Source organism: Nomia melanderi, chromosome 2, assembly GCF_051020985.1.
Source record: "Nomia melanderi isolate GNS246 chromosome 2, iyNomMela1, whole genome shotgun sequence".
Taxonomy (NCBI): domain Eukaryota; kingdom Metazoa; phylum Arthropoda; class Insecta; order Hymenoptera; family Halictidae; genus Nomia; species Nomia melanderi.
In genome coordinates, this window is record NC_135000.1 from 13,930,611 (window position 1) to 13,947,329 (window position 16,719).

Sequence of the window (16,719 nt, forward strand, 5' to 3'; positions counted from 1 at the left end):
TTTTAAATCCATTGCGAAAGATACATATTTTTAAATTAAGTTATTTTACAAAAATAAGTATAGAATAATATATAATAAATTTCTTACAGAATATATTTTATATGACACTTTCAATTAGCCTGATAATTCCATTTTTGGAAACCATTGGCAAACCAGGTATTTAATTTTAGTCTTCTGTGTCTAAAAGTAATTAGCATTAAGTTATTCAATTTCAAATTTATCAAGAAAATAGTAAATATTTTATTCAAATGTTTAGCACAAAAAACAATAATAAAATGTACCTGAACACAGAGATTCGAGATATTTAAGACTATGTGTGAAGTATGCATTTGGATGCTCAAAACACTTCTCTGTTACACAGTTGTGAGTAATTTCATAATATCTTTTACACGCATCAAGATAACATCCTTCTTTTGCAAGTTCTACTATTGAGGCTATGTCTGAACAGTTATAATATTCTTAAATAAATCAAATACATAATACAGTTAAAAATACATCATTTTTGTTACATATTTTTCATGTTGCCTTTCATAGAGATTTGAAATACTTATTACCTGGTCGAACCAATCCATATGTAGAAAGTACATTCTTAAGTACATGTAATTGCATACATTTATATGGGCAACCGTGATTGTCTCTTAAGCCAACTGTAGAATTTAATATCTTAAAACAAGGAAAAGGTACATAATTTGCACATTTTCCTACTTCCCCATACAAATGTAATATGTGGTATTCATACTTTTTTTCGAAAGTTTTCTCATTAATTTTTTTGATAAATTCATCTTTCCAAAACTGTAAAGTATCTTTCCAACTTAATCCTATGCCTTTAAGAAACAAAGTATATTGAATTCTTCCACCGTTTGTGAGGTGATGTTTTTCTTTTAACGTTGTATGAAGTAATCTCATACATAAAGGATAAGATGTTCTTGATAGCTAATAAAAATTTAATATAATATTAATAGTGCTTTCAATCTAGTTTTGGTGAAGTAGTCGATTTGTTTAGCCCTCTGCAATTTTGATGATTTTCAGAATGTTGTTGCAAACATATTTTGAACAACTTTTTTCTTTATGTATTGTCAACGGAAAGCTTTAGTCTCTGGGATAATCACGAAAAACTTTTGTTACTATTGCACTAAATTCTGTATACCTGAACGCGACCGTGAAAGGGTTACAAGTATAACCGTACGCTCGTCACTTCGTCACTCCTGACAAAAGTTCTACCAGTTCTACTTGTGAGTAGTAGTGGTAGCTTTGAATGTTGTTTCGTATGATATATGTCCCTCCCGCCCAAAAAAAAAGACTGGCCCTACCCATATCAATTTCTTTTATTTGAGTGAGATTCATTTCTACATATTACACGAAACAACGTTCAAAGCTACCACTACTCATTGTCAGTAGAACTCATGGGACTTTGAACGAGGAGAGTATCCATGTGTAACCCGAGGAGCTCAAAGGACCGATGCGGTGACATACAGCTATGCTTGGCTCACTTACGGACGCGCTCATAAAAACAGAATTCAGTATAGTAGTATATAAAGTTTTCGCGATCTCGGAAATTAAAGCCTTCTGTTAACAGCACATAAACGAAAAAGTTGTTCAAAATCATGTCTTCAACAACATATTTGAAAATCATCAAAATCGCAGAGGCCTAAGCAGATCGATGACTTGATCCTAGTTTTAAGTATAAACAAATTTATGTAAATTTTAAATATACCTCATCTAGTTCATTAATAAACACCTTTCTGTGTTCATTATGATGGAATCTTTTGATATTAATACGCTTTGAAACTATACTTAGAATTTGTGTTATCCTTTCATCCCCATAAGCATTTGATGCAATTTCTCGAGCATACTAAAATAAAATATTTTTTAAAGAAATATAATATAGGATACTTAAAAATGTAACTTGCATATTATAGTTTTAAACTTACAGCAAAACCATTGTGTAATACTTTTTTAAATTCAGGAAAAAGAAACCACGATATGTTTGTTTCTGGTACATAAGCAATACCATCTTTTAAAAATACTTGTCGTTTCTTAACTGGATTTATAAGACCAGTAAAATGTCTTTTATAAAAGATTAAGTCATCAATATTTTCGATTTCATTATAACACATTTGTAAATCTTCTTTAATCTTCTCTTTTTCTTCTTGACATACCTATAATTAACAAGTTAATATATGAAACTAATATACTATAGTAGTAGTAGATATAAATTTTATACTAACAGTAGATAATCGAAGTCTATTGATATTAATAAATTTGTAGATGTCATCTTTATCTAATACGGAAACTCTCCATTTGAATAATCTTACTTCTTGTTTGAAGAACCATTGCCACTTATCATGTTCAAATGAAAATGCAGATCTTAACATGAAATGTGAGATACAATCGTTTCTTATCAAGTACTGTTCTCTTTCTATTTGAGTATTGTCAGTATGTGTACGTATAAGATTCGCAAAATCATAAATACCATTATTTTCCAATTCATTAATTAAAATATTTACACAGTCTTTGGATGATTTGTCATAGTTTTGCTTTGTTATCTGCTCTATTAATTTTAGAACTATAAAATAAAATTTGATCTTTATTAAGATACAAAGTCTCTGTGAAAAGAAGAAGAAATGAGTTTATTTTCATAAAATAATATTTTTCATTTCGTGTTATAAATTTAAATAGATACATATTTACATTATATTTCCTCCTTACCTCTCAATCTATTAACACACCACTGATGCAACTCACTTACTTTAATATATCCACATGGTGGTGAAGTATACATTTGTAAATTACAAGAATATATATTATTAACAAACTGCTGCTCCATTTCAACTGACAGATTCTGTCTGAGCATGTGTGTCATTTTCATTAAAAAATCTAAAATAAATTATGTATCATATTAACAATGAATAATATTGATTTCTACATTTTTCAAGCATACAAATTTAAACATTTTAATAAGCGATATTTAGTTTTTTATATAATTTTACATATTATTAACCTCTTGCTTCGAAATGACGTTTTCGAGGCATCAATTTCGGCAATTTAAACCCATGATGTGATCATACGATTTTTGAAGCTATTTATTATGATCTTTTTCTTGTATAAACTTTTTTTGTCTATAAAAATATTCTTCTATGTTATTCATATACTTTTTCGAACATAATGAAACATTTACGTTAATATCGGATCAGGGTATAAAAACAATTGAATTAAATAGTATATCTTAATTCAAAACGATATTAAATTTTAAAACAAGGGGTAAAAAAAATATTTAATATGATAATAAATGAGTAAATAACTATAGTTGTTTATAGCTGTTGGTTTCATGTATAATGTACATTAATTTTTATAGGATCATCTACCTCAAAACTATTAAAATCAGTGCCCGCGGGCACTCTAGTGACATGTCTCTCATGAGAAGTTACCCTTTCCATATCTAGTACTTTTTCTTATTTGATTGTGTTGCGTTACGCCGTTCGCGGTTAGGGAAAATTTAGGGAACTTTACGTAGGTAAGGTGCCCGTGGAGTACTAAGGTACTCTGCTCGAGGCGCGTGAAATAAACCTTAATACTTTTGGTTGTGGAAATTTTGACTCCTGTTTTATTTCTGAGTTCATAAGTAGTTAAACGTTCGAGGTTTGAAATCGTTCTGATTTTTGCGATGAAAGTATCGTTCGTTATCGGCTAGCATCCCCTCCTTTCCAGTTCTGGATCCTCCTTTGGCCCAATAATGTTCATCCCCTTCGCCCAGGCGGGCCTCTTCCTTTGGCTTCGGTCTACCGTCAGGCGAGTGGAGGTGCAGATATCCAGTCCAGGCACGAGAACGAAGTCGATTCTGAGCGCACGTGCTAAGGAAGAGCGTGGGACCCAGAGAAAAATAAAGAGATCTGGAGCGAGCGATAAATAAATAAAAGAAAATCGAAAATTATTTTCTTCCCCTACGGGGAACCGAACCCTGGTCTACAGAGTACAATTCCAGAACGTTACCCTCACGCCGTTATTTAACTTGGTGATTATTCTGTTTAATACTGTATTTATTCAGTTGATAAATTTTTAATAACGAATATCTAAACAACTATTCAATATCTGCCCTTATAATGGTATATATTCATAAACAGGAGAACCAAATCTATCAATATGCAAAGTTTTAACGAAATCGGTGACCCGAAGGCCTTGCACTCTCCTTGTTAGTAGAATATTACCCCCTTCTAGTTACCAGCTTGTCAGTTTATGTTGAACGCAATGGTTCCATTATTTAACTAGCCGATGTATAACGAATTTTTATATCTACCTGTCCTTAATAAAAGTTTTTAATATTTTTGTTAATGTATGTGTATTTTATTGTACCGAATTATTATTTATTAAAAAAAATATCTTGGACAGTTAATACCTAAATATACAATAATATATAGTATAAGGATCATTTCTATCGCCTTTTTAAATATTGATATTTAGAATAGTTATAATATAATTAACCATAGACACAAGAAATTGTAAAGTACTACTTTTTATATTATACAGTTCGATTTTTATTCATTTAAGGAGAAATAATTCAAGACAAGATATATTTTTAACTTCTTTTATGTTTTTATAAATTTTGATTGCGAATTATTTAGTATTAAAAATAAAGTTATCCATAAATATTATAATATAATAGAATATACACAGAGTAATCATTTCAAAAGAGTTTAAAGGTTACTGTAGTAGCGTTTATACATTAGAATTAATTAGTATAACTAATAAAAAATATTATATTGTATCGTGTAAGTATCATCTACATGTATAACAAATATGGAAATGAAATATTCAATTTTATTGTACATGAAACAAAAACATAATAAATAGTTGATTTTTAGCACGCATGCTTGGTGGAAGTGGCAGTTTGTAGTAATACGTATAATACACAGCGTGTGACGTAATATTATAATTTATAAAGCGAAAGGTTCGATTTTAGTAAATTTTTATGCGAATTAATATTTGATAGATTTTTTAGTTACAATATTACTTTAAATTGATTTAGTTTTGATGCTTTTATAATATATTTATGTTGGATTTGAGTGTATATATAAATTGAACTCTTATTGACTTATAAAACTTGATAAAAATCGTTATAAAATATAAATGTATATATTATTTATTGATAAGAAATAAGTTACAAGTAAACGTATAAAGTATAAATTTTATTTATTTTATTTGTTTATATGGTAGTAGAGGTTATAAAGAAGATACATCTTATTTGAAAAATTATTACTGTTAACAATATATACTGTATCAATTAATTGTTTTATATTTTCAGTTAATAATCCTAATTACAATGTCTACTCCTACCGGTGGCGTAAAGCCAATAAATATTGCGGGTAGAGTTGCTTCAGAAAGAGAACGTTTAATTGGTATGACAAATGAGGAACGAGCATGGAGAGCAAAATACCTTAAAAGTCAGATTCTTGCACCTGAAGAACCATTGAATACAGCTGAATATTACAAGGCATCTTTTAATCCTTTACGACGATTATATAAAGCACCCATGAATTTATTAGAAAGAACAATATTGATTCCAGTTATGGTAAATAGATAAAACTTATAAAAATGTAGTGTCCTTAACTAATGTTGTTTCTCATGAAAAATATATATTTCATGTCATTTTCTTTGCTTTTATGCTTGATTGTAGGGTACGGTTGGTGGTAGTGTTTGTCGTCGTGTCATATCACTATCTATACAAGGTATCATAGTTATATATTGTGGATGGTATCATTATAGATATAATATGTCGGTATGTAAACTATACTTATATTATTTTTATTACAGTTTTGGGAGTAAAAATTAGTAATAAAACCTTGTACGATATAATAAAATAATCACTCCACTTTTTAAAAGGTTTCAATTATGTTCATAACAAAAGTATTTAAATTGATTACAGTTAGATTTGATATTTTCTATGTTAAATTCAAAATCAGATTTTATTTAAGTCTTGTATGAAAAATTCAAATTAAGAAGTATACATCTAAAAGTTTCATCTTTAATTATAGCAGTATAAGAATACATATATTGCAGGCATAATAAGTGCACTAAAGGCACGAGTGCAGAAGTTTGAATTTGAGAAAATAATATTTGAAGTGTAGATAGTAAAATTATTAGATTTATTTGAAAAATATCCATAGTAATGAAACACTAAGTAAAATGGAAACTGAGGTTTTTGTATGCAACCAATACTAATACATTTATTATTAGAAAATTAAATCTATGAAAAGTTACAACAAAAACGACCGAATATAATAAAATATTCTTAAAATGTTTATAATGGTAGTAACAATAACTATAATAATAGTAATAAAGTAAAATATTAGGACATACTGTAACCTACAACAACCAGATGATAAGCAGTTAAATCATTGGCTAAGCTAAATTTAAAAATATTGTGTTTCTTCAATTTTAATAATATTAAAATGAAATTTTGAGATATACTTCTTTTAATGAAGAGATTTTTTACATTTTTTTCATGAATATAGACACAGCTGTATTTCATTGACACATATGTAAAATCCATAAATTACCAACTACAATATTAAAATAATTTCCTTTTTATAGACTTGGGAACGCCATGGTGGTTGGCACATGACAAGTACAGAACCTGCTCTAATACCAACGGATAAGAACTACCCCAACTACAAGATTAAAAAGCCAAATGAATATGCAACCTTAGGCTTTGAAAACTCTAAACTATAAATATTACGTGAGCTGTATTGAAATAGTCTTAATAAATATAATTTTTGCGTTATTAATTATACAGAGTAAAGCATTTAAAATTTTCCTCAACATTAAAAAAATTTAAAAGGTTTTTTTTAAAAATTTGTTTTGGATTATATATTATACATTTATTAAGTTAAACGGAAAATTTTAAACAATTGCATTAAAAGTTGAAAAACTTTGTTTTCATTACACTCTTTAGCATATGTTTATTGATTTAAAATATTGAAAAATTAGCCAACATTATAAAAGTATATTAAATGGAAGTACAACAAGTCAATTAAAGATCATTAATACCTTTTTTAATAATATCTGTATTTTGATGTTTAGAAAATGTTGAAATGTAGATAAACAAATTTAACCATAAGTTTTACTATTCTAAAAAATAATTAAATGATGTGACAGAAAATTTATTTTTATTTTAAGTTTCACATTATTTTATATTTAATATTTTGTGGTCAAAAGTTTGTCAGTAGAAACATTCAATATTTTTTAATGAGATATAAATGACATTTTTTCAAATTAACTAATAAGGAAACTTAGATAAATTAAGAAATAAAGCTATTTTATTTCAATATTTCACATATCAATGCATTATACAAAGCATAATATAATATATAAAATTACGATTTTGCTATATCAAATTTAGTCGTGATTGTGAGTCACCTCTTGAGCGCAAAAGGTTAAGAATATCCTTTCACTTCATTCATCAAAATGTTGAATAGGATAATATCTTTCTTAAATAACATTTCTGTATTTGGGTTTTAAGTTAAAAAATATTATGGTGAATAAAAATACGTAATTGAGTAAAATAAAATATATTTATAAGCAAAATATGGTTGTCTTGCATAATACTTTATCTAAGAAACCCAAATACTTTCCTTTGTCGACCAAGTTGTGATTCTTCCCTTAAAGCTTTCATAATGCCTTCATTTAACAGTAACCCTATACTTTCACCCATCTGAAAATACAATCTTGTGTTGAGTGATTTATATTTTTTGTTATAAATAATATATAATTGTTTTACCTTTAACATTTTATTAAAAGTACTTGGTTGAATGCTGGCATAACCCAATTTAATAATTGATGAAATTTTACCGTGCGGTAATACAGACATGATTATATTGCTTGCGCTGCATACTTCTTCTTCCAAAGTAGGATCAACAACATAATTTTCTCCAATCTATAATATGTCAATGTTAAAAAAATGAATAATATAGTAGATTGTATATACCCATTTAAATGAGAACCCCTAAATATCTACACTATTCATAGTTCTACAAAAAAAAATTTTTTACTTTATGGAACACGAAAAGGTAAAATTTAAAAAGTAATATAAAGTGTTATACACATACTTTGCATAGAGTCACAATGACTGGATAGTTACTTGTATCTAATTGAATGCAGTCATAAGCATCATCCGACAACTGAATATCTGGTTCTCCACCATCAAGTGTTGCAGCTGTAATTTTTGGTATTTCAGTACTGTATAATGCAGCTTTAACTGCAGCTCCTATTGCATCAAACAAGTTTCCACCACATTGAAGAACCTACATTGCATTGTAACAAATAATTTTGTATATATCAAAACTGGTTTTTAGAAAAAGAGGTTTTTATTTAAGTTCTAATAACCATATTAACTTACTAATATATCAACGTAAATTTTCCAACATTTTTTACTAGGTAAAATACATAACGTCCTTAAATCAAAAGCACTACGAGTTTGATAAGCCGCTGTGAGAGTATTACTTATTTCAGTTGCTAAATCATCACCACCTTTTCCTTCGAATGCTGGAGTTGCATTGGCAGAACTATAAAAAAATATATTAGACATAATTATTTGGTATGAAAAAGTCCTATATAGAACTATAATATTTATATTATTAAACATTTATTTCATATTACATTATTATTATTATTATTATTATTTATGTATTTACATTGAATATTTTGTACTATTAATGATATTACATACCAGTCAACAAAAAATTCTAAACACCCCTCATCTGGTCTGTCAGCATTTGGTATATCAAGTTCAACTTTAATACCGACAAGTATATCAGTATTTCCAATACGTAATCTTGCAGATCCATGAGTTTGTGGCATTAATTTAGTTTCAATTTCTATAGTACGATATTCAGAACGTCTCCTACCGTCATTCCTAGAGTCTGCCTAATAGATGTATAATGAAACTATTAATCAAATGATTTTATTATTGTCTGTAAAATATTTAGTAGCTTACATCTACTCCATGAAGAATATAAGTTTTTTCACCAGCACTTAATATTATTTCTGCCATTATAAAATCTTCTTAAGTTTAATGAAATAATGTATCTGCTGAAAAATGTTTCGAAAGATTTCTATTTTATCTTATTTTAAAATTCATAGATTATTTAGATATAAAACGGTAACATTGATCATTTATCGACTGTTATCATAAGAATAACGAGGTTAGTTTAACCTGTAACATAATAAATTCAACTTTTTAATTTATACTTAGCAGTAGTACTGAAAATAATGAATAAAACAGGTTTCAAAATTACCTAAAACATTTCATGTTCTTTATTGCGTATATTAATGAACATTAGTTTGTAGCAGATGAATGTCATAAACTATACAGTACTTATAATGCGAGTTAAGGTACAATTTAATTTTTACACTAAGGGGGCAGTAATCACATAAACTTTTACGTACATGATTATTTGAATAAATAATTATTTAAAATTTTAAAGATTGAGCTTTACATAAATAATAATATTACAAAATTAATAGTACAAAAACAGATATACATACATGTGTTAGTTGAACGAATTTTTTCAAGAATGATTTATAATTCTAAAACTTATAATAAATGAAAATCAAAAATGTGTTATTTTGAAAAACTTAATTTAATATAAAAATTCAGTTTTTTTCTCCCTCGTGCAGTGAACTGTTATAGGTCCGCGATTTTCTGAATTTATCCTAGCTTTTAAAGCATCCGAGGACATCTGGGGAATTTCTGTATGATTTATTATCTTTGCAACTATATTTTCTCTTTCTGTTTTTATTTCAATTACAGCTTATAACTTATACAAATTTTTATTTTGGGATATTGTATCCAATTTAAAAATATTTGGACCTTAAATGGCATAGTCCAGGGTTTTAATGTTGTCTATCCTAAATCAATAATTCCATTAAATGACAACCCTACTTATATGATCTCTATGATTCCCACAACGTCTTTCATACTGTCAAATGTCTGTAATTTTATAGCGTTCATTAAAAACCAAACAGATTTTGCATATCAGTTATAATTAAGCGCTTATCATAAGATTCACTAATTTATTACATTTTACAATATTATATATTACTTATAAATAATAAAAATAAATTAATAAACAATATTTTATATTACTTATTATTTATTTTCTATACATTTTAAGTTTGGAAATGCAATACTGAAAATCTGATATCTGGTTAGGTATCTGCAATCTGAAGTAGACTGCAACAAGTGATTTCCAAAATGTAAATGACAAACATGCTAAAGGCCATATTGTTTTATTTGAAAGTTTACAAGTTGATGGTCGAATCTTTGTGCAATACGTTCTTTATAGCGTCTTTAGCTTTTTGAACGCCAAGTCGGAATTGTCCGTATTCAGGACGAATTCTCATACCCCGATAATAATAAACAAGGCTCATCTCGTAGTCACCGAGGTGGTAGAGAGCTTCAGCTTTGCAATATATCGCTTTCGCCATGTTGGCATTTTTCATTTTATATTGCAGTGCATTCTCAGCATCTTGCAACGCTTTCTTTGGTTCTCCCAATAGAAGATAACATTTGCTTCGAGCTATTAATGCATTCCTGTCATTTGGTTCTAGGTTTAGTGCCTAAAAGGAAATAACATACGACATTAAATATAATAAAACGTTACCCAAGTAGATACGTTGCCTTTAATATATTAAATAACATTTCAAACTTTCTACGTTTGAGGTAAAACTTATACATAAACAACCTCTGCTTTATTTTGTGCTTATAATTTACAATTCTACAAAAAAATGCAGAAGAAAGCAAATCAGAGCAAGAAAAGCTGTAAAAATGTTTTAAGGGAATAACGAAAAATTGATAAATGTAAATATGTAAATGTCATCAAATATTATTTCATATTTTTGATATAATTTTTACCAATAAACATCTTTTAGCTTATGTTTATTTGATATTTCTCCTTATTTTCACTCCTAAAATCTACTTTCTTATCATCATACTGAAAAAAGTGAGGACACTCTGTACGCACTAGTATTTTCCTTGGTCAAGATGAAATTTCAGGAAAGGATGTTATCTCAAGGTCACAGCATAGTAGATTGCCGAAGTGATCTTGATAATTGTTACGAAAGCATAGAGTTCATCCAACAACTTTCGTCCATTTTAAGTGATATGTATCGTATTAGAATACTTATCCAACAATTTCCTCGCGTTTCAAGTATTTTGCACCAATCATTATCTGACGAAGTTAATTATCCATGTACAGGCTCTAATTTTCAATCCATTTTATCCCTCTCACAATTACTTTACCAAGAAAAATCAAATAGTAACAAGCACTTAAAACTTATTAAGTTTGTTACTATTTGATTTTTATATATGTACAATATGTATATGTATCCTCGGAAGAAGAAGTTGTGAATTGTTTCAGTCTTGTTAATGAAAAATATAAAAGTTTAAATTTTAATCAGCGTCCGTGAAGAATTTCGAATGAAGGTTCTGGTATGTTAACTATCAGCATCAGTATCATCATTACCACGTAGACAGCAACAATATAATAAATTTAACGAAGACAACTGCAATTCATTATTGCCTATCTAACAATTATTCGAAATGAATGAACACCTTATTGATACAATTCATGGCGACCATAACATCACCGATACGCATCTCGCGCAGCCCTAGTGCAAGCATAGCGGTTGGTTCGGCGTCCTCCGGAAGTTGCAGGTTCCTGTCTTGTTTTTGCTTCATCTTCAACGATTGTTTGATGTCCTTGGTGCCCATGTTCACCGCAGCAGCTCGATCCTTGTCCGTGTACACTTCCTCCTGCCGGCGAACGCCGTTATCTTGTCGGCGTCATTTCTTCTTCTTCTGGATATTCATCTCTGATTCAATCGACGACTTATCCGTCTTGTACTTCTGCTGCCTCTTCTCGTTCTTCTTCTTCCTCCTTTCGTTGCTGACACAGCTCTCCTTGTCTACGTCCTCTAAGGACTCCACCGCGAGGCAGGTGCCCAAGGACGAAGGATTCTTATTCAAATTGTCTAACTCTTCTGATTGTCTGGAACTCGCCGTTTCGTCGACAGGAGCTCGCACGAAGCTTTGCAAGAGATCGTGATGGTGCAACGAAGGGTTTAAGATATCCATGATCTTCGAATCGATGGCATCTGTGGCGCTCGTGGCTTCGGTCACGATTATTTCCGTCATTGTTCAACTGATTTTTGTAGTCCTCAATTTGCAAAGTTGTTTTCTTCTTTTCTTCTGATTGGAATATTGTTATTCTTCGCTAGAAGAAGATGGCTATCGGAAAAAGAGACAAACGTCCGTTGCGAACTGCAGTCTTTTCTGTTCGTTGACTTCGATAGAGAGTGTTTTGATTAATTTCTGTGATATGTGTACGATTTTTGAAATGAAAAAAGGTACTGTTACAGTTCACTGATTCTTTGATGTTGTATCTTGAAGGCAGCAGATATTTGGTGCGTTTCATTCGCTAGACTGTCCCGAAATGGATGCTCCTTCCGTGTATCTTGCATGTGGAACGGACGTGTGGTTATCGACACCTTCGCCGACGGCTTGTTTCCTTAGAAACAGTCAACAATGCGGGCGAATTCGGCACGTGAGAAAATCTTTGAGCATACATGAACAAGGACTTCTGTGTTTTTGATGCGCTGGGTGGTTTCTTCGATTCGAGCATACGGAACGTCCCTGTTTCTTAGGATGATACGAAAAAAGAGAAGGGGAAAGATTGTTCGATTCGGAGAGGAAATTTTTGATAGTTTGAATTAATATGTTGACTGTCACGAAAAACTTCAGCGTTTTATTACTTATTTCTTTGTAGGAAAGATAAGAAGGAGGAATTATTAATTATTCATTATCACAATTTTTATGTTACACTATTATCTAGTTATTTGAGCTACTGAACATTTTTATTCGATTGTTAATTATCTCACAAATTATAATTATTTTTTAGTAATTATGTCACAAATTATAATTATTTTCCAATCAACGTGTTAATAAAAAAATTAAACTAATTGTATAGGATACATTGGCCATCAAGCTACCATAAATAGCAGAGGATACGGTTAAAATTACTCATAAACTTAAACGTGAATGCAATACAAATATCTTATTTGTTCAAAAAATGAAAAAATGGTTCTTTTATTGAATTTATTTATATTTTCCTTATTAAATAAAAAATTGAAAATGTGTATTTCAAAAGATATAGGGTACAGATGGGGGGGGGGGGGGTTGCTTCGAAATTATGTTTTCCAATGACTATTTTACATTATTTATGGTGCGTTAGTTATTGATTTTTCTATAAGGAGATTGTAAAGTTACACTTTCAAAAGAAATTGCAAAAATAATAAGTAAAACGCAATCTACCATGTGAAAGGTTGTAATTATTTATAAGTGCGGGTACAGATTTATTGGGAAATAAAACAAGATAAGAAAGGAAAAAATTCTATTTGAAGCAAACAAACGACCCTTATTGTATAGACACATTTTGTTCATACCATAAATGGAAACTGTACAATGAGGATTACGTGGTGAAAGCTATAACGAGAGCAAAAACGGGGGTGTGCGAAAACGACTTTTTATTTTTAATTGTAAAATGTACGAATTAACACTAGAACTATCAGACGGGTCAAATTGATCTATTTCAGAACTTCTATTATACAAGTATTAAAATTATAAAGATACTCTTGTAAGAGGTTGCAAAATAAATTTGAACTTCAAATTTTAATGTATTGTTCTAATTTTGATAAAAAGTTAGAAATAAATCACTCTAATTGCTCAGTAGTTCTAATGTTACAGCATTCGATATTTATAAGGAATATAGAAATTGCTATTGAAAATTTTGAAATATATTTACATTTGTAGACGTAGTTAAAGTTAATTTATTTAATTCGAATGGCAGAAGTATGTATTCCATTAACTGTGGAATAAACCAAATAACTGTGGAATTACAAGAATTAAAAATCAGAAACAATTAAAATGAATTAAAAACGAAATTACACATCTTTCATATTACAACTAAAACGAATGCGCAATCCATAATTATAAAAGTTCGAAGAAATATTTCAAGCTCTACTATTGACAAATTATTTTGTAGAATCTATATACATATATATATATGTTTTCTTTGCAATTATAAATCAAAACTTTATACTTTTTTATACCATTTTGTTACACTGAACTGTAAATAATGTATATCCATTAAAAGAAATCTGAAAAAATTCTTCGTTGTATGGTTACTTCATTTATCTTTACCGCACTATCGACTGAGCGAATAATTTTGTGACCCACTGTACGTATATAAACGTATACCATCTGTCATATATGTAAATAAATGTACGATAAACTTAATAAATACTTCGGATAATTTTCTTGATCAATTCTATAACATTAATAATTATTACATATTGTTTATATTATTATCATATGGTTTGATAAAATTATACATTCTGGTGTAAGATAAAATTGATTAATGAACAAATTATTTGACCTTTTTTTTATTACCATTATTCTTTGATTTTAAAAATATATTCAGCTGATCCAATAATCAATATTTATCACGATAAATATAACCACTAAATATTTATTCTTTAAAATGCAAACTCACGTGAGAATGTAAATAAAAATTTCGCATTATATAAAAAGTGATGCTGATGTAAGATTTTTTTAATAGCACGACGGAGACGATTAAAAAACAAGTAAAAAACATAATTTTATATTAATAAGCAGTACTTTTACTGTTATCGTGGTTTTATGTTTAACATCCGTTGAATGTACGGTATTGGTTACTTAATAAGTTGCGGCACTTTGAAGCCGAGAAAATATACATTGTGTGACAAGTGGTTGGTTTCGCTAGCAAACACAGTTACAATGGTACCACACGCAATACCATGATCACGATATAGAGTCCTAAATGTTTTCTACAACATTCCAGTAAACTGTACTAGCTTTTCTGTATCTTTAACAGTATAATTACTTTGAAGGAACTTTCTTCGTATATATAAATTATATGTTATATGTGAGATATATGTAAATATATATAATACAAATATATATAAATTTAAAAAATAAATATAATAAATACATTCATAGTTAAAGTTAACATAATTATTATTGATCAAGGTGAGACGTCATTCATAGCATCATTAAAAAGGTATTTTTATGAGCAAAAGAACATCGAGAATTTAATTTCCTGTTTTACTCTAACTACAAATTTGTTATCAAGAATATTTATTACACAGAATAAGTAAAACTATCTAATTTTACTTAATGCCTTAATTTTTATACCTATTTAAAATTTTGTCTAGCAATTTCATTCTTATTTTAATTTTAATGATTAAAGCTTTGTTTTTAATCTTTGTAACGCTGTATTTTTACTTGAAACTGTGCATTAGTGCTATAAAGATTTCTAATCTACTATTATTCTAGGAGAAAAGTGTATATTCTTTTGAATTACACAAAATGTTTCAAATTTAATGAACTTACTTGATTAAGCAGACACATTGCTTTATGATAATTCTCATTTTTTACATGTACCGTCGCCTCATTTACGTACAATTTCTTTTCTGAGATACCGAGGCATTTTACTTGCGATTTATTGCCACGATCATTTAACATATTGATTTAAAGCCTACAATATATATTATTAAGTTTATTTGAATTACATACCTTTGTATTTTTTAAAATAATAAATATATTTCTTTCATAAAAATTTTAATATATCGATTGCAAAGATCTAAATATTATTTCTTCATCGAATGAGATATTATAAACGTATGCTACAATACGTGATTGTTATTTAATATTATTTTAGTAGAAATTAATCAATGTAAATATTGAACAAGCTAGAATAAAAAATAGTAACAGAACTGATGTGATCTCGTTTTATTACCGGCAAATTTTTCAGAAATTTTGATCTCGTTTTATTACCGGCAAATTTTTCAGAAAACGAAAATAATCTTAAGCTAATTGTGCCACAAATTTCTAATGTTAAAACGGGGAGAAATGAAGAACTTTACGTTAAACAAGTCTCAAATGAAAAAGAGAAGAAGAATAAAATATTTTATAAGTTATTATATTTGAAGGGACGTGAATTCACTTTAGCGATCGCGAATGTGTTGAAGTAGAGAATTATCCTATTCAAATCTACGATAAACTATTTTTATAAATAAACCATTGCAAATGATTGCTGACTTACCATTTTACCAAATCTTCTTACAAGGATATTCTTAGATTTCATACACTCACAAGAACCAATAAATTATTTGAAGTATATCGAGTGTGGTAAATGTATCAAGGTTTGAAGACTCGGATTTTAAAAAGTGGATAACAATTAAATGACGCGTGTTACATTTATTTATTCACTCACCGATTAATTCAAGATTTCGTGTTTTCAATAGCAACTCTTGATTTTCGAATATTTCGTTTCCGCACATACAACATATTCTTCGATTTATTAATTTCAAGATTTATGCAGGTGGATTACCGTCCTATCAGATGCCATAACTTTCTCGTGCTATCAGTAATTCTTAACTTACGACCGGAACTATTCTGTCTATACTTTTTGTCGTGTCTCCCTACTCTTGGTAATCAGGACTAATCAATATGAAAGCAGTAACAAGGGACAAAGATAACGACATTCTTTCGTGACATCTTTCTCCCTCGCTTAAGCCTACAATAGAAATACTAATCAACAACCGCAGGTGCTTTCTTAGTTGCGC

General features: G+C 28.8%; 3 protein-coding genes across 8 annotated transcripts; 1 reads left to right on the forward strand and 2 right to left on the reverse strand.

The window, feature by feature from the left end:
• Window positions 1–80: 80 nt before the first annotated feature.
• LOC116431975 (DNA primase large subunit-like) lies at window positions 81–9,943 on the reverse strand. The gene is made up of 14 exons (XM_031988174.2): window positions 9,291–9,943; window positions 8,990–9,208; window positions 8,723–8,919; window positions 8,393–8,558; window positions 8,103–8,297; window positions 7,775–7,930; window positions 7,625–7,708; window positions 3,002–3,062; window positions 2,710–2,877; window positions 2,229–2,566; window positions 1,932–2,159; window positions 1,715–1,852; window positions 555–933; window positions 81–458 (listed from the first exon to the last, which is right to left on the reverse strand). The coding sequence occupies exons 2-14, from the start codon at window positions 9,044–9,046 to the stop codon at window positions 253–255; spliced, it is 2,373 nt and encodes a 790-aa protein (XP_031844034.2). The 5' UTR covers window positions 9,047–9,208; window positions 9,291–9,943; the 3' UTR covers window positions 81–252.
• Window positions 4,519–6,782, forward strand: ND-B17 (NADH dehydrogenase (ubiquinone) B17 subunit). 4 transcript variants are annotated; one of them, XM_031988112.2, is made up of 5 exons: window positions 4,748–4,766; window positions 4,860–4,945; window positions 5,300–5,566; window positions 5,672–5,773; window positions 6,589–6,782. In XM_031988112.2, the coding sequence occupies exons 3-5, from the start codon at window positions 5,318–5,320 to the stop codon at window positions 6,724–6,726; spliced, it is 489 nt and encodes a 162-aa protein (XP_031843972.1). In that variant the 5' UTR covers window positions 4,748–4,766; window positions 4,860–4,945; window positions 5,300–5,317; the 3' UTR covers window positions 6,727–6,782. The 4 variants fall into 4 exon arrangements, with proteins under 4 accessions (XP_031843974.1, XP_031843972.1, XP_031843973.1 ...); XM_031988114.2 differs by lacking the exon at window positions 4,860–4,945 and having other exon boundaries at window positions 4,519–4,766; XM_031988113.2 differs by lacking the exon at window positions 4,748–4,766 and having other exon boundaries at window positions 4,849–4,945.
• A 353-nt stretch (window positions 9,944–10,296) lies between the features above and the next one.
• On the reverse strand, window positions 10,297–16,654 carry LOC116431976 (outer dynein arm-docking complex subunit 4). 3 transcript variants are annotated; one of them, XM_031988178.2, is made up of 3 exons: window positions 16,368–16,654; window positions 15,485–15,629; window positions 10,297–10,614 (listed from the first exon to the last, which is right to left on the reverse strand). In XM_031988178.2, the coding sequence occupies exons 2-3, from the start codon at window positions 15,614–15,616 to the stop codon at window positions 10,297–10,299; spliced, it is 450 nt and encodes a 149-aa protein (XP_031844038.1). In that variant the 5' UTR covers window positions 15,617–15,629; window positions 16,368–16,654. The 3 variants fall into 3 exon arrangements, with proteins under 3 accessions (XP_031844038.1, XP_031844037.1, XP_031844039.1); XM_031988177.2 differs by having other exon boundaries at window positions 16,197–16,652; XM_031988179.2 differs by lacking the exon at window positions 16,368–16,654 and adding an exon at window positions 11,609–12,813 and having other exon boundaries at window positions 15,485–15,599.
• Between the last annotated feature and the right edge of the window lie 65 nt (window positions 16,655–16,719).